General features: G+C 36.2%; 1 protein-coding gene across 1 annotated transcript in view; it reads right to left on the bottom strand.

Annotated features, from left to right (window-relative positions):
- Nucleotides 1–24,206, bottom strand: part of GLRA2 (glycine receptor alpha 2) — a 177,485-nt gene that overhangs the window by 132,692 nt on the left and 20,587 nt on the right. The window contains exon 2 of the mRNA XM_004435132.3: nt 6,697–6,764. Within this exon, the coding sequence (XP_004435189.2) occupies nt 6,697–6,764 (68 nt within the window). The remainder of the gene's footprint in view (nt 1–6,696; nt 6,765–24,206) is intronic.

Raw genomic sequence — 24,206 nt, forward strand, 5'->3', positions numbered from 1 at the left:
ATCAAATAGTTACTAACTTCTGAAAATCAGTCATCAAACCCCAGATCATTTGGAAAGGCTGAAATATTAAAGAAATAACTTTAAGTTTCTCCATTGTACAACATAAGGACTTTCTGATTTGGAAAATTTTATCAGCTGAGTTTTATTTGGGATTATAGCAGTCCCGCACAGCAAATTCTCAGACCTAAGCGGGCACTGCTGTGGGCCCAGCCAGGCTTCTGTCCTATCCTAATTGCTCACTGGTTCCTCCCATAAGTGAACCAAGGGAATGGCAGAACCTCAGAGTTCTCCCCATCGTGTATTTTTGGAATTGTCCAAAAAGACCAGAGTGTTATAACTGGAAAGAGATTACCAATTCAGTGTTTCATTGGCAACAGGAGTTACTGGAAGCTTTGGAGTTTTGTATGAGTAAAGAGTGGGAATGTGCGATTTGTGGAAAATCAAAAAAAGGGCTATTGAAAATATAATAATCCAATTTACATATAAGTATGCACTAGATACATCAACTGTGAGATTTTCTTAAGGTTTCCTGAAAGAAAAAAAATGGAGCTTCTCCAGTGTTTGACATCCACCCCTTTTATTTCCCTTAGAGTGAGAACTAGTTATCCCTTAACAAAATTTTTGTGTGGGGTCTCCAAGCTTGTTTCAGTAGGAAGTAGAAGAGAAAAGGATCTTATCCCTTAACCAATTCAGGAGGTGGAGAAACTCTAAGTATGGGAAGTAACGACAGTTGGGAATAACAGAGGTGAATGGGTTAAATATCTTAGGCCATTGGGAAGCCAATGATGGTCCCCCAGGAAGTACTGTAGGAGGAGAAGCCTGAGAGAAGCCAGATAGAGTGTATCAGGCAGCAAAATCCCCAAGAGAACATCATTGCAACCCTCCCTTGAGCCTGAGAATGATTTAAAGATGCATATTGAGAGACTCTTGAGAATATTACATTAGTGACATACAATATGAAAACATTGACCTTTAAAACAAATCTCAATATAAATTTTCACAGCTAATGGACATCTTTTTAAAAAGTCTTTCCCACGAGTATTCTTCACCAGTGTTTCCTGGTTTTCTATTTTGAATTTTATATATAAAAAATAATAAAATGTATTCTGCCAATATTAGAACTTTAAAAAGAGCACAGAATCTATCATATCACAATAGAACTATTAAATGTCTAACAGTTAATTTAAATTAATCCTCCTGTTTGTAAGCAAGGATAAGTGGAAAACTTAGAAGAGAAAATATATTTTATGCCATAATGACAGGAATTATATAAAATAAGACTTTTATTAGATCTTTTGGCAGTATTTGTTCTTTATAATATATAGGAATTAAAATTTTCCACAACTTCGTTTATGATGATATACACTATTCTAAAATAAACAGCAACTCTTTAAAACCTTTAAGAATAGAAAAGGACACGCGCAAGGATATAGAGAAGTAGATAGCCAAAGAAAAGATTTTCTGGGGCTGTGCCTCTGTAATTCTTTCAATTCACTATCATTTTCAATGTAGGGTAAAAATTTGATGTGTGATTTATCTATACATCATCTCTGTTTATTTACAGATAGGTTTATTCTGTCATGATATTCCAAACCATAGGAGATAGTTATATTGTTCTGTAGTCTTTCTTTGTCTTTATTTTTGCTTCTAGGTTTAATGAAATATTAAAGGGGAAGTAAATATTGAGAGGCATGCTTAAATACAAACTGAACTGTTTTTACACTGGCCTTCTCTCTCCAGAGACAGATTCTGCTTCAAATAAGTGACATATTTCCTTGTATTAAAATTTGTTTTTCTATGATTGACTATCTGGATGTTGGATTAGGTAATGGAAACATTGAAATTAAAAAAAATATGTATGTATATATATATATGTTTTATTTTTTCAAAAGCTATGTGTGAGTCATATAATCTTTATTACATTCTTAACACAAGTCGTCCAAGTACCTACATTCCATACTATTATTTCATATCAAATTTAGAATTTCTAAAGCTTCACTTTTTCTGGTACCTTCTAACGCTATGCCCATGCCGCAAAGGTTGTTTCCTTAAATTGAAGTATTTTGGTACTATTATATTTAGTCTAGCATTTGTACATAGAAATTGCCATTCTGTCTCATACATACTCCTATTAAACCTTACTATTACTCTCTTATTATTTTTATATGTATACACTTTTCAATCCAGTTATGTTATAAAGTCATCAAAGACAAGGATATGCTTTGGTGATTCCCCACAGTGCCCATGTGGCACTTTGGTTTTAACCTCCGGCTACACTGCAGTAAAGTTTTCATCATCTGGAGTCCGTGCTAGCTTTGATATGGGAAGTTAGCCTTGAATTTGAAATTATAGAGGGGCAGTTGCTTTATGATGAATTCAGACTTTAACATTGCATTGTTAATTTAGAGACCAAGGTCATTTTATATCTCAGTTTAACAAAATTCCAGGCTTGTGGTAGATTCTTGGTTCTTCCGTAAGAAGTCAGAAATAAGAAATGTAGCCACCCACAATTCCTGATAAGTTAGCATCTCCTTATGAATTGTTTATGTAGCTATAGAATGAAAAGGAGCCCACAGTGTTATTTCAGCAGTTACTGCACAGCATGCATTCTCATAAGGGGCTATCTACCTCTTATTCAGTTCCTCAGAAGTGTGATTTCAGATCTGAGATAAAACAACTCTTCATCCTGCAGCAGTAATGAGTAGAGCATGTGGAATTTACCTTTTGGGGCAGAATTTGGGGGAGTCAGAATCATATTCTGGAAATGCTCTCTGAGTGGACACATTTTGCACACTTTCAGCTCTTGCTCCCCCACTCCAATCTGTTAAATAAGGAGAGGTCAGGATCGGCTGTTGTGGCATGGGTAAGGTTCCAGTACCCACAGGCCCAAGTCACACTCTGTCTACCCACATCCTTCCAGGCAGTCATTTAGAAGCTTTGAGGAGACTATCTCTTCTCCATTTTCTGATAATCCAGCCTTGGGGAGAGCTACATTCAAATGGCATGCAAATACTCTTGACCTCTACTGACATTATTAATATTCCCAAATTATGCCTTTATATCAGCAAAGAAAGGGGTTTCAAATATACTCCCCATCCTGTAAATTCACTTGCCATGAGCAGCTTAAGAAAAGGGGGAAAGAAAGAAGAGGAAACGGTAAACTGACATTCCAAAGAAAATATAACCTGTCTCACCATACATTCCTTACCAGTCTTCTAAGTCTTTTGGAACCCCCCAAAAATTTGTTCCACTGAATACTCTTAACACAGGGTCAGCCAGCAATGACCATCAACAGATCCCTACGACTCTTAATGAACAAAAATGTATATTTTGGAGTAATGTATATCATCATAATGATCCATAAAAATATTCCTTAGAATAACACAAATATATTGTCCTGTGAGCACACGTCTTCAACACTAACATATCAAAGGAGTGGGAGGCAATATGGGGTCTGTAAGTGAGCCTATACTTTGTGGGCAGGTAGTACCAACAATAATTTAGTGGGATTTCATCAAACATAAAAGACTGAATAGTACCAAAAGAAAGTCATGTTGAGTTCCTAAAACAGATAATCATTGCCACTTATTTAAAAACAAACACCCAAACTAAATCCTTCAATAATGCTATCAGGGTCATGGCGTGAGATTGGGACATGAAGGAAAAGGGGAAAAGCAACATGTTTAGAAACTCAAAATTCTGAGGCATTCTTGGAAAAATTCATTCCAGAAAACGTAGAGAAAGCATAATTATTATCCCCCTCCCCCCTGAAAATAGCACTCATCAATGTGCTCAACGACCACATACATTATTGTACATAAAAGCTAAGGGCCTGATGTTCTGACTCCATCTAAAGACAGTTCATGGGGGCCGGCTCGGAGGCGCAAGCGGTTAAGTGCGCGCGTTCCGCTGCGGTGGCCCGGGGTTCTCCAGTTCGGATCCCGGGCGCACACCGACGCACTGCTTGGCAAGCCATGCTGTGGCTGCGTCCCATATAAAGTAGAGGAAGATGGGCACGGATGTTAGCCCAGGGCCAGTCTTCCTCAGCCAAAAGAGGAGGATTGGCAGATGTTAGCTCAGGGCTGATCTTCCTCACAAAAAAAAAAAAAAAAAAGACCGTTCGTGGAAGAATCTGGTTCTGTTTAACTTTTTTGACCAATTTTTTTTGAGTCAAATTTTGTGAAAGTATGGATAAATTCATGGTAGAATCTCAGGGTTTTGATAAAGGAAGCTCTAGTTGGGTTGACACTCTGTGGATACATCAAGTAGATTCCCAGGTAGGTCCTCAGGGATCTGGGAAGATAAGACCCTTTCGAGATGGAGCAATTCTCATGTTCTTAAAGCATTTGAATAGCATCCATTTAAATATTGATGCCTTAGATCCAGGGTTGGCAACCTACGGCCTGGGGCCAAATTTGGCCACAGCCTGTTTTTATAAGTAAAGTTTTTTTGGAGTACAGCTCTACCCATTTGCTTACTGTTGTTTATGGCTGCTTTCATGCCAAAAGGGCAGAACTGAGTAGTTGTGACAGAGACTATCTGGCCCTCAAAGTCTTAAGTATTTAGTCTGGCCTTTTACAGAAAAAAGTTTGCCAGTCCCTACCCTACATGGCATGAGGATTTATTCTTTGATCTAAGCGTGATAGAGTTTTAAAAAACATTTTTTTAGTTTCATACAAAAGCTATAATTGAAGAAAATAAAGGATGCTTTTTAAAAGGCAAATGAAGTTTGTTATTACATCAAAAGCTAAGAAATAAAATAAAAGAAGCACAATACGTGTCACTCTTCCGACCACGCGATTCAATCGATCTCATATAGCTGAAGAGACAGGCCGTTGATATTACATTTGAGCAATGATTTCCAAATTTTCTCATAGGAAAAATGACAAAGGACACCTTAATAAGTGGCCAGGAAGCATGTAAGCAACCCATTTATTAAACACCTTCAGTAGCTGTTAAAGACACAGGAAAACAAGGATATCCATAGTTTCCATTTTCATCTCCTTAAATGTTTAGCTTTTTCTTACGTTAATGAACATTGAAAAGGTGCACATTTACATTTTTGATTGAGAGTAAAATGCAATGTGGAGATTTGATCAAAGCAACTTAGGAGTCTAATTAATGCAATCAGCATTAGGTCGTGCAAATATTGTCATTGAATGCCATCGTGTAAAGCTGGCGACAGTGATTTGGGCTGCTGAAAGATTTGCCCCTCTGTTATCAAGATAAACCAAGAGGGGAGAGACAGAAACTGAATGCCAAGCCTAGAGTTGGATTATTCTTCCCATGTTCAGTTTTTTCTTATGAGTCATTTAATAACTCTATCAAAACTATCTTATCTGGGTAAAAAATTGTATGCACTACATCCTGTCAAAGCCCCAGAAGAGTCATTTCTGGACAATGCTGTGTCAGAGCAATATTAAAATGGGTAGTGGAGTTGCATTACATCTAATTTTTTCAGTGAAAAGGAGTGGTAAAAGGTAAATTATTTCTTTCTAGCATCAAGGACACCAAAAAGTACAGTAATTTGTTAAACACGATCCTAGTAGCCTCAAAGAGAAAATTCATAAAAACGGGGGAACACTGTTTTTTACTTCTCAATGGCATTGTGCTCATGATTTCACTTGCTTCTAGGACATCAACCACCATAGCACTTAGTCAAATTCAACTATATTTTATTTTGACCTCATCCAATAATATGGCTGTACACTTTACATAGTCACGAAAATTAGAATCAGCCAGTTGACTTAGGACTTAAAATAAATTGTATAGGGCCAAGAAAATATTTCACCCAAAATGTAGTCTCCATGCTATAGCCTAGTGCTGTAAGGCTACTCATCTAATAAGCTGTGTCATAGGCAGCATCATCATCATGATATTTATAAGAAATCTTGGTGGATTTTATAGTACCTGAAACCTTTTTCATGTATATGAAACATGTTTGCACATACATTATGATGAGCTTTTAGTTTTATGCTTATGTTATTTTTTTTTGAAAAACCATGCATGTGATGTAATTGCTATGGACTTGGGACTACTTTCTATTGCCAACAAAATGTGTATGTTTGTGTGTGTGTGTGTGTGTGTGTGTGTGTTTATTGTAAGGTCTACCCCTTGGCATATATCTTAAATGTAGTATATCCGAGGCTTGCCTATGTTAAAACTTGCATTATATGAAAAAGACCGGCTGTAAGAAGTACTTTCCAAACTTTGAAATTTATATTTCTGAAACATTGGAGATGCAAATATTTAAATATCCTTAACTATACACCATGCTTATTACTGATTACCTAAATCTAACCAAACATCAAGTGTTTCCAAAATTTCTCTGGCATGATGGATAAAAGATTGAATTTTGAGTAATGAACATGACTAATGACTTTCTTAAGTGAAAGAGTATAAATAATTGCTTTCTAGAGGTGAGTGAACTTGGAAATTGGCATTCGGTGACTGTCCCACAAAGATGCAACAGTGCTCTTCAATCCCATATCCCATTCCTTCACACGATGGCTTCAATGCTGAGTCCCACTCACCATTGTAGTTTCAGCTATTGACCCAAAGCTGTTGATAAATATGTTGCAGGTAACATTTACAGGAGGCCCTGCAAGTTGAACAATAAATAGAAAATTTGACAGGTTGGGTTCATGGCATAAGCAAGTCACGTTTTTCTCTTTCCAGTGGCGTTGTAGCACTTACCATGGTGGTTTCTGTGACTGATCCAAAACTGTTGATAAAAATATTGCAAGTAACGTTTACTGGAGGACCTGCAGAATGCAATAAGAATATTGCAATAGACATTGAAGCAAAAATACAGCTCCATCAACATCTGTGCAAATGACTAGAGATGTAAACAAAATTAAAATGATGGTGAGATTGCAAAAAAAAAAAGAAGTTTTACCCAGAGGTTCATACTGATAACATTCCCACTAGTATTTCAAATAATGACAGTTAAGCAATGATAACTTACCCTGCAGAGTTTTGGATTTGGAAAATATAAGCTGAAGGCTATTAAACTGAATTTATTCTCAATAGTTGCTATGAAAATAGCCTTTTGGGTGGGTGGCTTTCTTTGATTTTAGGCTCATCAACATTGTAGATGTCAACAGTGAGTGCCCCACGGTGATGAAATCGCCTGGATCATGAGTTTAAATGGAGCTGCATTTTGAACTGCGAATGAGTCGGGAACATCCATCTCCTTTTGCATGATACCCTTTAAATCAATGGGTCTAGTTTGGTTCTCTTGATACCTCTGAATTTACCCCATTCCTTCTTTATATCCTCTGACCCCCAATGAAAAATGATGTAAAGTACTACAGAAACAAAGAAAATTCGATCATTTTAAGAAATAAACACAGAAATGTCACTTAATGTCCAGATTGTTGCCTCAGCAGATATAGTATAAAACTAGGGTTATTAATCCTAGATGTGATTTGAACAAAGAGCCTGCTTTTTTCTCCAGAAACCCAGGGACTAGCTCTCTTTTCCTCTTGCCCTTCGTCTTCCACCCAAGCACTAACCAGGCCCGATTCTGCTTAGCTTCTGAGATCAGATGAGATCAGGTGTGTTCAGCGGGGTGTAGCCACAGACTCTTTGCCCTTGGGCAATAGATAAATCACTGTCCGATGATTTCTAGTTTTGCTGGGAAACATTGCCCCTAATGCTTTCTGAGGTAAGAACATACTGCCACGAACCATCTAGTCACTCACTGCTTTCCCCTGTGGAAATTTGTCTCTCTTCACTTGACAAAGGCTCAGCAACCTGGTGCAAGTTACATCCCAGTTGGCTCTGTACCCAATAAGCCGGTAGGATCTGAATGAGGAGTTTGGCATGGTATCACAGGTAACACCATATTACCAAAACATTTTTCAGCCTACATCTTTGAAATATTCCAAATATTCTAGTTCATCCCCTCCCCTCTTATTTCAGCATTTACTAAGATGGCTTCTTCTCCATGGTCACTGCCAACTCTGCTTGATTTTGTTTTTTTCTTTGGGCTACTCAAAACAAAACAAAACAAAAATGAGTCTCTTTATTGGCCATAAAATTTTATTCTTTAACAAATATATTTTTCTGCTAACAAGAAATAAATTATACAAGGTAGAGGCAGGTCCTGAGAGATTGTGTATGTTTGCTTTTTCTCTTCTCTTCACAATAAAATATTTCCTTTTAGATAGTCCAATTCAGGATGGAAAACTTGCATGAATTTTTGTATGCAAGATAGAAAATGGATGATGGGAGGAAAGAAACAGGAAAAAGAGAAATGTCATCTTAACAGGAGGAATTTGAAAATTCAAATGTAAGTTGTCTTGTACTGTACATTATCTGTTTGGCCTCCCCAAATGGAATGGAAACATTTAGAAGGCTGGGTCATACCATCATATATTTGTTTTTATCCTTCCCAGAAAACGTCAATGTGAATATATTGCTGGAACTCAAAATATTTTTTAAGCTACCACATACTGACACACTCCATTAAGCACATTTAAAAAATTATCTGGTTTAATCCTCACAAAAGAGGAATTGTTTTACTACTCCAGTAAATGTTTTCAGATGAGGAAACTGGGGGTTAGAAAGTTAAGTAACTTGCTTGAAGTCATGCCACAGCAATTAGAAAAGCTGAGACTCAATGTCTCGTCATTTTGATCCCCAAAACCTAAACTTTCAACCTCTTTGCTGCACTGCATTCATTACACAATATCCTCTCTCCCTCCTGACCTGCCAACCATGGTATTTTCCATCGGTTTATACATTTCTGGAATAATTTGATTCTTTACATCTGACCTCTTCAATCTTCAGCACTGTCTCAAGGTTCATTTGCGTTTGGATATAAAACTTTGGAAAGAAAAAAAGTAAGATATTTTTGGATGAGGGATTAGCACATGCATATAATAAGAGCTGACATATATTAAAACCTCTCTGTGAGCCAATGAGTGCCTTATTTCATTCTTCAGTCATTAGGTGCTACCATGTCCCCCATTTTATAGATGAGGAAACTGAGGCACAAAGTGGTTAATTAATTTTCCCAAGGTCACAGAGTTTGTAAGAGTCAGAAATTGCCTAGCTTTAGGGACACTTCTTAACTATAGGGGTAAATGCCTGAGGCCAATAGAATTATCCTAATGATAGAAGCTACCTAAATGTGGAACTCAGCCTGTGAGTTCTTTGGGTTGAATGATAGAATTGTTTTTCACTTTTAAGAGTTATCCTGATATGTGCCAGCACAACCTTTCATCTGTGTTTTAGCACAATAATCTGCTAAGGTGTTCTAATTAACAAAGACACATTCTTAGATGTGCTCACCAGTGAATGAATGTGTTCTGTAAACTGTAGAAAGAAATGGATAATACTAGTTAATTTCATCTAATCGTTTATCAGTAAAGTTATGATATTCCAAAGTGAATTGGATGAGAATTTGACTGGGAAAAAGAATTATATAGACGTTTAATCTCTCATATCACTATCCTCCCCTTCTTTCCTTCCTTGTCTCCTCTCTCCTGTCTTTCCTCTCTCCCTCCCTCTTTCCCTTTCTTGCTCATTCTTTCTTCCTTTATTTTTTGCCTTATTCTTATGAGAAAGAGTGATCTTGCCATAACTCAGGTATGTAATTCAAATATAAATGGAAGTAAAAAATAGATTTGGAATACTTTAAATGCATTTGGAAGAGTGGCTCCCCTCCCTGACCCTCAGCCCAAAATAGGACAAGCCCCATCCCATACTGATCCTCTTTGTTGCTATATATCACTCTCTCAGATTATCTTCTTTGGAGTAAGGCATTTGTCTTGGTAACCCAAGTAAAATTACAATTATGCTACTTGGGAGAGATAATAGAGTCATCGGTTATTGTTCATTAACATCTTCACTTTTAAATCAGTTGATCAAATTGGCTGTAAGAGGGAATAGGATCACGACGAATAGTGCATCCAACTATTATATCTCCTGCTACTTGAACTGTAGTCGGAAGATCAGAATCAGCACGACCTGGGAGCTTATTGGAAAATGCAGAATCTCAGACCCAATTAGAGTCCTACTGAAGCAGTCTGCACTTTAAGAGGGATTTGTTCCTGCATATCGTTTTTCCTCCCTTTCAGGATCAAGATCATTTGTACTTTGTTTCAGTCTTTCATGAGTGTTCCTTGAAATGTTAACTGTAAACTTCTTTACATTAATAAAACTTCTAAGGTCAAACAAGTCTGGAAAACACAGATGAATAAGATTAGGCAAGTTTTTTTAATGTAGATTTCCCCAATGTTTTGCAATCATCACCACTATCTATTTCCAAAACTTTTCCAACACTTCAAACAGGAACTTTGTAACCATGAAGCAATAACTCCCTATTCTCCTCTTCCTCTATTCCCTGATAACTTCTAATGTACTTTCTCTCTCTTTGAGTTTGTCTAGTTAAGAGATTTCTTAAGAGATAACTGAGATCATACAATATTTGTCCTTTGTGTCTGGATTCTTTCACTTAGCATGATGTTTTCAAGGTTCATCCATGTTGTAACATGTATCAGAACTTCTTTCCTTTTCACGGCTTAATAATAACCCATTGTATGTCTATACTACATTTTGTTTATTTATTCATCTGTTGATGGACAGTTGGGTTGTTTTCACCTTTTGACTATTGTGAGTAATGCTGCAATGAAATGTTTGAATTCCTGCTTTCAGTTCTTTTGGATAGATACCTAGGAGTGGAATTGCTGGGTCATATGCTAATTCTATGTTTAACTTTTTAAGCAACTGCCATACTGTTTTCCACAGTGGCTGCACCATTTTACATTGCCACAAGCAATGTATCAGAGTTCCAATTTCTCCACATCTTTGCCAACACTTATTTTCCATTTTTTGATTGTAGCCATCCTACTAGGTGTGAAGAGGTATCTCATTGTGGTTTTGATTTTCATTTCTCTAGTGACTAACGACATTTGAACATCTTTTCATGTGATTATTGGCTATCTTTTTTGGAGAAGTCTATTCAAGTCCTTTGCCCATTTTTTTATTGGGTGAGTTGTCTTTTTGTTGTTGAGTGGCAGTAGTTCTTTGTATATTCTGGATATTAAACTCTTATCACACATATGATTTGCAAATATTTTCTCCAATTCTGTAGGTTGCCTTTACTCTTTCTTGATAATGTCCTTTGATGCACAAAAGTTTTTAGTTTTGATGAAGTCCAATTTAACTATTTTTTCTTTTGTTGCTTGTGCTTTGGTGTCATAAAAAAAATTAACTGACAAATCCATGGTCACGAAGATTTACCCTTATTTTTTCTTTTAAGAGTTTTATGGTTTCAGCTCTTATATTTAGGTTGTTCATCTTGAAATAATTTTTATATACAGTGTGAGATAGAGGTTCAACTTCATTCTTTCGCATGTGGAAATTCAGTTGTCCCAGCACCATTTGTTGAAGAGACTGGTCTTCCCCTCATTGAATGGACTTGCCACCCTTGTCAAAATCAATTGGCTATAGATGTATGGGTTTATTTCTAGACTCTCAGTTCTGTTCCATTGGTTGTGTTGATGCCAGTACCACAATGTTTTGATTACTGTAGCTTTGTTGTAAATTTGAAATCAAGAATTGTGAATCTTTTCACTTTGTTCCTCTTTTTCAAGATTATTTTGGCTATTCAGGGCTCCTTGCAATTCCATATGAAGTTGAGGATTGGCTTTTTCACTTCTGTGAATAAAAAAATGGCTGTTGGAATTTTTATAGGGGTTGCATTGAATCTATAGATTGCTTTGGGTAGTATTGACATCTTACCAATATTAAGTCTTTCTATCCATGAACCATGGCATATCTTTCCGTTTATTTAGGTCTTCTTTAATTTCTTTCTTCCATATTTTATAGTTTTCAGTGTACAAGTCTTTGACCTCCTTGGTTTAATTTATTCCTAGGTATTTTATTCTTTTAGATGCTATTGTATATGGAATTGTTTTCTTAATTTCCTTTTCAGATTGTTCGTTGCAGTTGCATAGAATCACAACTGATTTTTGTATGTTGATCTTATATGCTGCAATTTTGCTGAATTCATTTATTAGCTCTAGTAGTTTTCTTTTGGATTATTTGGAGTTTTAAATATATAGGACCATATCATCTGCAAAGAGAGATAGTTTTACTTCTTCCTTTCAAATTTGGATGCCTTTTATTACTTTGTCTTGTCTAATGCTCTGGATAAAACTTCCAATACAATGTTGAATAGCAGTGGTGAAAGCAGGGTCTTGTTCCTGATCTTAGGGAGAAAAATTAGTCTTTCACCATTGAGTCTGCCTCTTGTAGATGGCGTATAGTTAGATCATGTTGTTAGCTGTGATTTTCTCATAAATGCCCTTTATCGTGCTAAAGAAGATCCCTTCTATTCCTAGTTTTCTGAGTGCTTTTCTTTTTTTTTTTTTATTGTGAAAGAGTGTTGGACTTTGTCAACTGCCTTTTCTGCATCAATTGAGGTGATCATGTGTTTTCTTTCCTTCATTGTATTAATGTGGTGTATTACTTTGATTGATTTTCTTATATTGAGCCACCTTTGCACTCCTCTGATAAATCCCAGTTGGCCATGGTGTATAATCCTTTTACTATGCTGTTAGATTTGTTTTGCTAATATGTTTAGGATTTTTACATCTATATTCATAAAGGACATTGGTCTGTGATTTTCTTTTCTTGTGGTGTCTTTATTTGGCTTTGATATCAGGGCAATATTGACCTCACAGAATGAGTTAGGAAGTGTTCTTTCCTCTTGTTTCTTGGAAGAGTTTGAGAAGGATTGGTGTTACTTCTTTAAATGTTTGGAAGAATTCACCAGTGAAGCCATCTGGTCCTAAACTTTTATTTAGTGGAAGGTTTTTTATTACTCATTCAATCTCTTTACTTGTTATAGGTCTGTTGAGATTTTCTATTTCATCTTGAGTCAGTTTAGGTAATTTGGGTGTTTCTAGGTATTTGTCCATTTCATCTAGTTTATCTAATTTTCTTATAATCTTCTCTTATAATTCTTTTTATTTCTGTAAGGTCGATAGTAATGCCTTCACTTTCATTTTTGATTTTAATTATTTGAGTCTTCTCTTTTTTTCTTTGTCAGTCTAGCTAAAGGTTTGTAATTTTTGTTGATCTTTTAAACGAACCAACTTTTAACTTTGTTGCTTCTCTAATTGATTTTCTATTTTCTTTTTTATTTTTCTCCTCTCTAATCTTTATTATTTACTTCCTCTGATAGCTTTGAGTTTAATTTTTTCTTCCTTTAATAGTTCCTCAAGGTGTAATATTAGGTTATTGATTTGATATCTTTCTTCTTTTTTGATGCAGGCATTTACATTATAAATTTCCCTCTGGGTACTGCCTTCACTGCATCACATAAGTTTTGGTATATTGTGTTTTTGTTTTCATTCATCTCTGATTTCCCTTGTGACTTCTCCTTTGACCCATTGGTTGTTTAAGAGTGTGTTGATTTCCAAATATTTGTGAATTTTCTGGTTTTCCTTTTATTTTTGATTTTTAGCTTCATTCCACTGTGATTGGAAAAGATACTTTTTATTATTTTAATCTTTTACAATTTATTAAGATTTGTTATGTGGGCCAATATATGGTCTGTACTAGAGAATGTTCCACGTGCACTTGAGAAGATTGTGTATTCTGCTGTTATGGAGTGGAGCATTCTTTATACGTTTGTTAGGTCTAGTTGGTTTATAGTGTTGTTCACATCCTCTATTTTCTTACTGATCTCCATATAGACGTTATATCCATTATTGAAAATGATATATTAAAGTCTCCAACAATTATTGTAGAAGTGTTATTTCTCCCATCAATTCTGTCAAGGTTTGCTTCATATATTTTGGGGCTCTGTTGTTTGGTGCATATATTTTTAGAATCGTCATATCATCTTGGTGATTTGACCCTTTTATCAATAAATTATGTCATTCTTTGTCTCTTTTAAGAGATTTTGACTTAAAGTCTATTCTGTCTGGTATTAGTATAGCCACCTCAGCTCTCTTTTGGTTACTATTTGAATAGAATATTATTTTCCATCCTTTCATTGTCAAACTACGTGTGTCTTTGGATGTAAAGTCAGTCTCTTGTAGACAACATATAGTTGGATCGTGGTTTGTCTTATCCGTTCTTCCAATCTATGTCTTTTGATTGTGAAGTTTAGTCCATTTACATTTAAAGTAATTACTGATAAGGAATGACTTACTTCTGCCATTTGGTATTGGATCTCTGTATATCTTACAGCTTGTTTGTCTCTCATTTCCTCTATTACTATCTTCTGTTGTGTTTAGTTAACTTTTTTGTAGTGAACCATTTTAATTCTCTTTCATTTCCTTTTTTCTAACTTTTTAGATATTGTCTTTGTGGTTACCATGGGGATCACATTTAACACCCTAAATTTATAACCATCTAGTTTGAATTGATACCTACTTAACTTCAATTATACACAGAAACTCCACTCCTGTACAGCTACATGCTCCTCCCTTTATGTTGTTCTTGTCACAAATTATATCTTTATTGATTGTTTGCCCAATTGCATAGATTAACAACTTTTGAAATACATTTGCCTTGGGGCCAGCCCAGTGGCTCAAGCAGTTAAGTGCACGCACTCCACTTCGGTGGCCCAGGGTTCACAGGTTCGGATCCCAGGTGCGCACTGACGCACCACTTGTCAAGCCATGCTGTGGCAGCATCCCATATAAAGTAGAGGAAGATGAGCACAGATGTTAGCTCAGGGCCAATCTTCCTCAAGAAAAAAGGGGAGGATTGGCATTGGATGTTAGCTAAGAACTAGTCCTCCTCAAAAAAAAAAATTGTCTTTTAAATTCTGTAGGAGATAAAAAGTGGAGTTACAAGCCAAAAATGCAATAATACTGTTTTTTTTTTAATTTTATTTATTTATTTTTCCCCCAAAGCCCCAGTAGATAGTTGTATGTCATAGCTGCACATCCTTCTAGTTGCTGTATGTGGGACACAGCCTCAGCATGGCTGGAGAAGCGGTGCGTTGGTGCGTGCCAGGGGTCCAAACCCGGGCCGCCAGCAGCAGAGTGCACGCACTTAACCGCTAAGCCACGGGGCCGGCCCGCAATAATACTGTTTTTACATTTGTCAATGTATTTACTTTTACCAGAAATCTTTATTTCTTCATTGGGCTTTGAGTTACTCTCTAGTCACCTTTTATTTCAACCTGAAGGACTGTCTTTATTGTTTCTTGTAGGGTAGGTCTAGTTATAATGAACTCTTTCAGCTTTTGTTTATCTCAGGATGTATTAATTTTCCTTCATTTGTGAAAGACAGATTTGCTGGATATAAACTCTGAGTTGCAGTTTTTTTTTTTCTTTCAACACTTTAAGTATATCATCCCACTGCCTTCTGGCCTCCAAGGTTTCTGCTGAGAAATTGACTAGCAATCTTATTGGGGATCCCATGTAAGCAACAAGTTGCTTTTCTTTTGCTATTTTAAAAATTCTCTCATTGTCTTTGGTTTTCAACAGTTTTATTATAAAGTTTCCAATGTGGGTGTCTTTGGGTTTTCCTTCTTGGAATTCACTGAGGTTTTTGGATTTATAGATTTATGTCTTTCATAAAAATCTAAGAAGCCATTATTTCTTCAAATATTCTATTCAAATATTCAAATGTTCTTCCCCCCTCTTTCTTTCTCTCTTCTCCTTCTGGGACTTCCAGAATGTGTATGATGGTCCATTTGATGGAGTTCCATTGGTCCTTTAGGCTCTGTACAGTTTTCTTCATTCTTTTTCCTTTATGCTCCTCAGACTCAATAATTCAATTGTCTCATCTTCAAGTTCACTGATTCTTTATTCTGCCTGCCCAAATCTTCTGTTGAACTTCTCTGTGAATTTTCTATTTCTGTTATTGTACTTTTCAGCTCCAGAATTTCTGTTTCCTTTTTATAATTTCTATCTCTTTATTGATATTCTCATTTTAATCATATATCACTTTCTTGATTTCCTTTCATTCTTCGCCTTTGTTTTCCATTAGATCTTTAAGCATATTGAAGACAGTTGTTTTAAAGGCTTTGTCTAGTAAGTCCAATGTCTGAACTTTCTCAGGGATGATTTCTGTCCATTTATTTTGTTCCTTCAAATGGGACATACTTTCCTGTTTCTTTGTATGCTTTGCAATTTTTGTTGATAATTGGACATTTGAATATTATGATGTGATAATTATGTAAATCAAATTCTCCCCCTTCCCCAGAGTTTGCTGAATGTTCTGATTATTGACAACTACAGTAGGCCATCTGTTTAGTGACTTTCCCAAACTATTTTTGCAAAGGCTGTATTTCTTCTCATATGTGGCCATTATAGTCTCTGTTCTTCAGCTTGTGTTCAGCTAGAGTTTTGAAAATGATTTCCTTGAACACCAAAAGCTGAAAAATCAACAAACCAACCAACCAACAACCAACCAAACAAACAAAACACACCTCCCCCAGTCTTTGCAGATTGTTTCTGTCCTGGAGCACTCCTTCAATGCTTAGGCAGTCTTGAACTGAACCTAGGGATCAGCCCAAGGTGAAATCTTAGGATCTCCTCAGGTCTTTTCTGAGCGTGCATCTTGCCCTGAGAATGCACGTGGCTTTCTAAATTCCCCTGCATACATGGCTGATTTTTAATTTCCTAGTTTCCCTAATAAACTCTTCAGCTTTTGCTCTCAGGCCTTAGATAGTCTAGTGTATGTCTCAACTGTTATCTTTTGCCCCAGGCATCTGAAGATTTTTAATGTTTTTTGCAGTGTTTTTGATGAATACCTGCTATTTTTCCATCCTGAGTTCCACGTTAGGTGGAACAGAGATGAGCACTATTATGGGCTGAATTGTGCCCCCTCCCTCAATTCATGCACTGAAATTCTAACCCCCAGTACCACAGAATGTAACCATATTTGGAGAGAAGTTCTTTAATCAGGTAATTAAGGTTAAATGTGGTCATGAGACAAGGCCCCAATCTGATACAAATGGTGTACTTATAAGAAGAGGAGACAAGAGACACCAGGAATGTGTGTGCACAGAGGAAAGACCATGTGAGAACACAGTGAGAAGGCGGACATATGCAAGCCAGGAAGAGAGTCCTTGGGAGAAACCAAACATGTTGACACCTAGATCTTGGACTTGTAGCCTCCAGAACTGTGAGAAAGTAAATTTCTGTTGTTTAAGCCACCCAGTCTGTGGTATTTTGTTATGGCAGCCCTAGCAAACTAATACAAGTACCTTGCATCGGTCCTTTTGGTAGCACACAGACAGGTTAGAATAGACAGACAAAATAATTTATGAGTAATATTTGCACTGCCCCCTCTGGAGCCAGGGACCTGGGTTCCACACTGAGAATGAAGACTTCCACTGATTCAAAACCAAAACCGCTGCTGGGGAGGGAATGGGGCAAGGGCAAGTAAAAACACCACAAAAATTTCCTACCATTTTGAAGTTGGCTTTTTCTTGATTCAATAGTCTCTTGGTTGCTGTAAACTTTTGACTATTTCCCAGAGTTCTGACAAGGTTAGTTCTGACAGTTTCTACTTACTTTTCAATGTTTCTGTTGGGAACAAGGGCTTGGAGTTGCGTAATCTGCCATTTTGTTGATGTCAGCCTCCTCCTCCCCAAAACATTAATACACTCATGTGAACTATGGCGCTCCTGAAGGAGAACATAGTGTGTTGTTGTTTGCCAAATTTATTTAACCATAGGAGATTTTTGTTTTTTAAATAGACCATCCTTTTCATGGAGCACATTTCAAAGAAGGCAAGCATTCTGCAAAACATAGTTTTGAAAATGCTGATCCACATTGTTAACTTATTAATTCAATTAACAAATTCTTTTTGAACAATAAATATGTTAGATAATAATAGAACTATGAATAAGACTAAAGGCAATAATAGGGCTGTTATAAAACCCTATGCTCCTGCCAAAGAGAGAATGTTTTATTGGGGGCTGCTGGGTAGGTGCCTGGGATGGAGAGGTAAGGAGGTAATGGAAGAGGAACAAAGAATCAGTAAGGATCAGCTTAACCTTCCCCAGTTACTTGTTTAAGACTAAATTTATGTAATGATCCTGTAGTTTAGAGATATAACTCAAAGATGCAAGTGAAAAACTCTGCTCGTAATCAGATTTGACAAATGTATTAATTCTTGGATGAGTTCTTTTAAATACTCAGTGCCTCAGATGACAGGTCGGCAACAATTTTTGTTAAGGGCCAGGTGGTAAATATTTTAGGCTTTGTGGGCCACAAGGTCTCTGTCACAACTACTCAATTCTGTCTTTGTAGTGAAAGTAGCCATAGACGGTATGTAAACAAGTGGGTGTGACTATATTCCAGCATAACTTTATTTACAAAACAGGTAGCAGACTAGATTTGGCTCATGAGCCAAGTTTGCTGAGCCCTGCTCTGGACTTTTAGAGTAGGAGGTTGGAGAACAATAGAAATTGTTCTGTAATTCCATGATCTTTCCATACCTGGAAGTGAGGACTGGCCATGGACATGGACAAGCATAGGGATGGTCTGTTGGACTATCTACGATGAGTTTGATATTGTGCTTTGTGGCATGAACGAAAGCCATTTTAGCAGAAAGGTTGGATGAAAGATGATGTCCTTTGGGCCAGCTGCACTATAGTGGGCCCAAGTGAAAACCATCAAGTTTGAGTCAGACCACTATGTTATCATAAGAGCGAGAAGGAAGTATGGAAGTAAAATGGGGCCAAACCAGATAATGTGGACAACAAATACTTAATATATTTGACTGAGTTATTATATTTAATATGACTCAGGCATTGCTCATAAAAATGAATCAGGGTAAGAGCATTCTATATCTTGCATATTTAAAACATGGAACCAATTTTTATAACTTCTACCATGCTAATGAAAATTTTATCTATTATTCATACTGACTATATTAAAATAAGCATATATATATTCGTATTTGTATTGACCAAAGCTTTCTAAGTTAACAATAAATATTATTTTTTAAAAAAGCTTCATTTTGATGAGTTCTATTTAAAAATCAGCATCAGCAACAAATACTGTATAATATCACTTATTTGTGGAATCTAAAAAAGCCAAACTTATAGAAACAAAGAGTAGAGTGGTAGTGACCAGGGGCTAAGGGGTGGGGGAAATGAGGAGATATTTGTCAAGGATACAAACTTCCAGTTATAAGATGAATAAGTTCTAGAGATCTAATGTACAGCATGATGACTATAGTTAACAATACTGTATTATGTACTTGAAAGTTGCTAAGTGAGTAGATCTTAAATGTTCTCACCACGAAAAAGAAATTGTAATTATGTGACGTGATGGAGGTGTTAGCTAATGCTAAGGTGGTAATCACTTTGCGATATTAATGCTATGGTGGTAATCATTTTGCAATATATAAGTGTATAAATCAACATGTTGTATATCTTAAACTTACACAGAGTTATATGTCAATTATATCTTAATAAAGCTGAAAAAAATTTAAATGAGGGCTGCAGCAAAGATAAAAAATAAGCATTAGGAAAGAAGAGGGGATCTTGTGTAACATCAAAACAACTAGTCACCATTTGTTAGTTTTGCATGTTTTTTTCCAATATCATTTTAAGGTGAAAGACTTGAGAGCAGAGGGCATTCTTTGAGTTCCAAGATGAAAATGTTATTTTTTTCTCTCTTGTCAAAAATATACAAGAATGGCACTTTCATTTTGCATTTTATTCCTCGTAAATAATTTAATGTGTCCTCAAGTACCACAATTGCTTTAGTGTAGGGCTCTTGGATTGGAATAGAATATTAAATATATGTGCTTGATTTATATAGAAATTAAATTTCCTTTGGAATAAGAAGAATTTTTTCTAGCAGAAAGATTCTTGCTATTAGCTCAAGAGATAAAGGGGGGAAATAGGGCACACAGAGGAAGAAAGATGTATAGTTAAGGGTCAGAGCCTTGCTATTTGAACATGGGGAAGCACTGTTTCTTAAGACAGCTTCCTGTGTTGTGTGGTCCTTTGATGCCCATGAAACAGAGAGCCTTGGAGGATGGGAGGATTGCAAGAGGAGGGAATAGTTTTCATGGTGGTGAACTCTTTGTGAGGGGTGATTTGAGGCATCTAATCTGAAAGAATGGAGAAAGTTTTCAAAAATGTCATGACTAAAACTAGAAATGACCACACAAACTAACCCATGGCATTATTTTAATTTTCTTGAAAATTCACCCAACACATGCACAACACATGGTCAAAATGGTTTTACCAATCCTACTACTTTCAGTTTGGTTGCTGACATTCAAGTCCATGCAAAGGGCAAAATATTCAGAGAAGTAAAGAAATTGGACATTCACTGATTCCCACAACCTGATGAGATAGTCCAGCAAACCATTTGCTTTGGACTAGTCATATTGATAAAATGATGAAATTGCCAGACAAAGCAGTTAATTAGCACCTAAGGTAGCTTAAATATAGAGAACTAATAGCAGCTTCTGTGAGTCCTTCCCACTAATGCCTACCAGTTGTCAACCACTCTCACACAAGGATGAGTGAATGGATAGATGTGCACACAGCTCAGATCCATGTCAGAGGGCTTTAAGAATGCAGGCAAGTTTCTATCTTTGCATACCGTGGATTTCTTCATGATTTAAAGAGAAAGGATAAGACAGGGGCCATTATCTCATACAGGATGATCACTTTTAAGGGAGAAAGTAGATGCTATTAATAATTACATAGGAACACCAGGCATAAACCAGGACTATCCTGAGAAAAACTGGACTTTAGGTCATACTACTCAAAGATGTATTTAAAGTATGGCAACTACCAGTCTGGTTTTTGCTTCTAGCTCTGCTTATTACCACCTGTGAACTTTAAATAGATTACAGAAACTCTCTGAGCCTGTTAATTCTTCTGTAGAATGGGAATAATGATGCTTGCCTTGATGTTAATTATGAGAATTAATGGTAATGTATGGAAAGCCCATACTAGTTGCTCAACAAATTGTAGTTTACTTATAGTAATAGTAGTAGTAGTATTATTATTACAAGTTCATTGGATTGTTGAAATATGCCTACGCAGGAGGTACAACATTAAACCTATTTTAGTGTAGAGTAAACTGAAATGTTGAGACTACAACTTGATCTCCCAACATTTCCTATGCTAATCTTTACTGAAATAATGCCCATCCCATCCAATTTCCTTTCTCTTCTCTCCATAAACTCTGTGTTTTCTCAGCTCTGTAGAACTTTTTAGCATGATCCAACCATGTTTTATAACTTCCTTGCTTCCAGGAATTATGCATAAATGTTCTTTGTGTCTGGACAACCATGTAGCACCATGGGTTTGAGATAATTGCTTCTTTATTTAAGATAAAGTTTCTCAACCTCAGGACTATTGGCATTTTAGGCCAGATCATTCTTTGTTGTGAGAGCTTGTCTTGTGCATTGTAGGATGTTGAGCAACATCCTTGGTCTCTATGCCAGTAGCACCCCACCTCCCTTGGCCCCTGTTGTGACAACCAAAAACGTGTCCTGACATTGCCAAATGTCCCCTGGGCTACAAAATCACTGCTGGTTGAGAACCACTAAGTTATGAAAAGAAGGTAAAAATGTCAGGATGAGTGGAAATGTTATTCGACGAGGATTATATGTTATGTAATAATGAAATGAGCTTCAGATTATTCTTCTGCTTAGCCAGACAAATGCTAGGGTCATATTAAAATATTTTTGGTCATATGAATTTTCCATAAGAAAATCATCTCTCTCATATATTTCAACAGAAAATATGGATTTTCTAAAAGATTTAAACATACTTTTGGTGAAAACATGGCAGTATTATGGAACTTATACTCCTTTGTTGCATTTGTTCATCAGGAAATTAAATTTGGTGCCTCTTTGCAGGCATTTGCTGAACTCTGTGCATTTCTATCTTGTAAATCTTCAGTTATTCATTAAATCAACAAACATTTATTGAGTACCCATTATGTGTGTGGTATATACTTGGTCCTCTAATTATTATTTATAATTAAATGGTAAATTGTAGGACTAAACATAAGAAAATCAGGCATTAAGGACAAGTCAGAAACAATTTGCTGAAAAGCCCTTGAGTCATTCTACAAGAAATGTCAGATGAAACAAAAAGTGTGTGCCCAACCAAGCATCACAGAGAGGGCATTTTTGTTAAGGCTCTTTCTAATACAAGTGAACTGCTGCTTTTTTCTTCACCGCAGAATCATACTGACCTTAAAGTGAGCAGTTTATGTTCTGTGAGATTTAGGGCACTTTGCTTGTGGTGACAAGGTTCATTTCCTATTTTAAAGATCTCAGAGACTAAATGGAAACCTTCACGTTGGGAGTAATTTGTAAGTGTAATATATATATATATATTTCTATTTATGCTATAATAAAATATTGTCAGGTGGAGAATTGCTGGAAAACATGAGATTCTTGCTATCTTGGGACTGGGATGGATAATAACTAAAGGCCCATTTAGCCTTAGAAGAAGTCGATTTTAAATGCCATTTGGAATTAGTTTTGAAATGAAAAGAGTCGAGAATTTCTCATGAATCCAAATGATATTTCCTTTCATTTTATGAAGTAACAAAAATAGAATTAAAGATGACTTTCTTTCATGTTAATTGAATCCTCTACTACTTTGCAAAATGAATAGCAAGTTCATCAACTTGTTAGGCCCTGACAAATTAAAAATAGATCTTTTTTTTGTATTAATAATTTTTAAAGAAGGAGCTATCCTGTGTTTGGGGTTATAATAATGGAATTGGTGTGTGCAGTCCACACACATATGCATATATGTTTCCATGTTCAAATCTTCTCATCCTCCAAGGTCCAGTTCAAATGATACCTACTCAATGAGTTTTTCCTTGATTCTTCCCCACTTGAATATCATTTTTCTTGGCACTTCCATAGCCCCATAACCATTATCATGTGGTATTGTAGTCAGTATTTCACATGTGTCTAATCTTTTCTAGTATGCTGTAGACAGGATATGTTTCAGATCTGATTCACTGTAATGTTTCCCAAAGCATTTAGTATAGTACTGAGCACATAGTAGGCATTCAGTAGATACTATAAGCCTTTTTGTGTAAAGAAATGCCAGTGGCATCCCAAGAAATCTGTGCATTTCCATTTTATTTCAGAGCAACTTTCAATACAAGGCATTTTAACCCTATCAGTTGGCCTCCATCCCTTCTACTTCAAAGGGTAGTTCATTCAAAAGTTCATTCATTTAAATCAATTGTCTCATCGCAGCCTGTGAAATCAGAAGTGAATTCTGTTTGCTATCTTTCCAGAGCACTCAACAAAATGAGAAAATTATGACAAAACCATGACAGTCACCAATGAGCAACATTGCAACGTGGCCCTTTGAAACTACTACTGAGCTGCCCTGTTTGAGGTGTGGGCTGGGAAACTTCTTACTGTTGCCCTCCCTCCAGACATCATCCCTCACCAGTGCAGCATGGAATAATGGGGAAAAATCATAAATCTCAGAGCTAGAAGAACTGGATTTAAATCCTGGCTCTGCTATGTGCTATTTATATGACCCTCTGTAGGCTATTTAATCACTCTGGCCTCTAGTATCCTCATCTATAAAAGAAGAAATATCTTCACCTAACTCTCAGGTTCATTGGGAGGGCTGAATGTATAGCATGTGTGAAATGCCACCTATTTCCTTTCTCTTACCATCTCCTTTCCCTATCAGGGAAAGAGCTTCCTTCTAAACTTTGTGATTTTTTTCCCTTTAGTGAACAATCAGATGTACTTTTCTCAAGCACCATATCTCTGCCCAACACTTTATTATGCTCACCCCTACTCACAATGTTAAGAGAAAGACCTTGATTTTAAAAGTATAAATAGGCTCTAGAAAAAAAATATGCTCTCCTCCTTATTGGAGAAGGACTGTATTATTAAGTCTAGCAATCATGAGTGCAGGAAAAAATTGTGCTTTAGTGGAAAACTCTGCATTGTCTATAGTACACCCTTCCATGTTATCTGACTGATTCTTTGGGAACTATTTTACAACTCTGTAAATTGTATAACTGATAGCAGTGTAAATATCTCTTGCTTATAGACATGCAAATTCTGTCCTGTCTTATCCCGTAGAGGTTCAAGTGACTTCTCTCCCTCGGTGTGAAAGAGGTTAGTTTTGCCTCCATTTGCACATTCATTTCAATATTCTTAATCTATAAATGTGTCTGTTTTTGGATTTTCTTTTGAACTGGTTATACAATCTTTCTGCTTCCCTCATTGATAGAATTAAA

This window comes from Ceratotherium simum, chromosome X (genome assembly GCF_057802395.1).
Source record: "Ceratotherium simum simum isolate JZ-2026a chromosome X, ASM5780239v1, whole genome shotgun sequence".
In the NCBI taxonomy this organism is placed as follows: domain Eukaryota; kingdom Metazoa; phylum Chordata; class Mammalia; order Perissodactyla; family Rhinocerotidae; genus Ceratotherium; species Ceratotherium simum.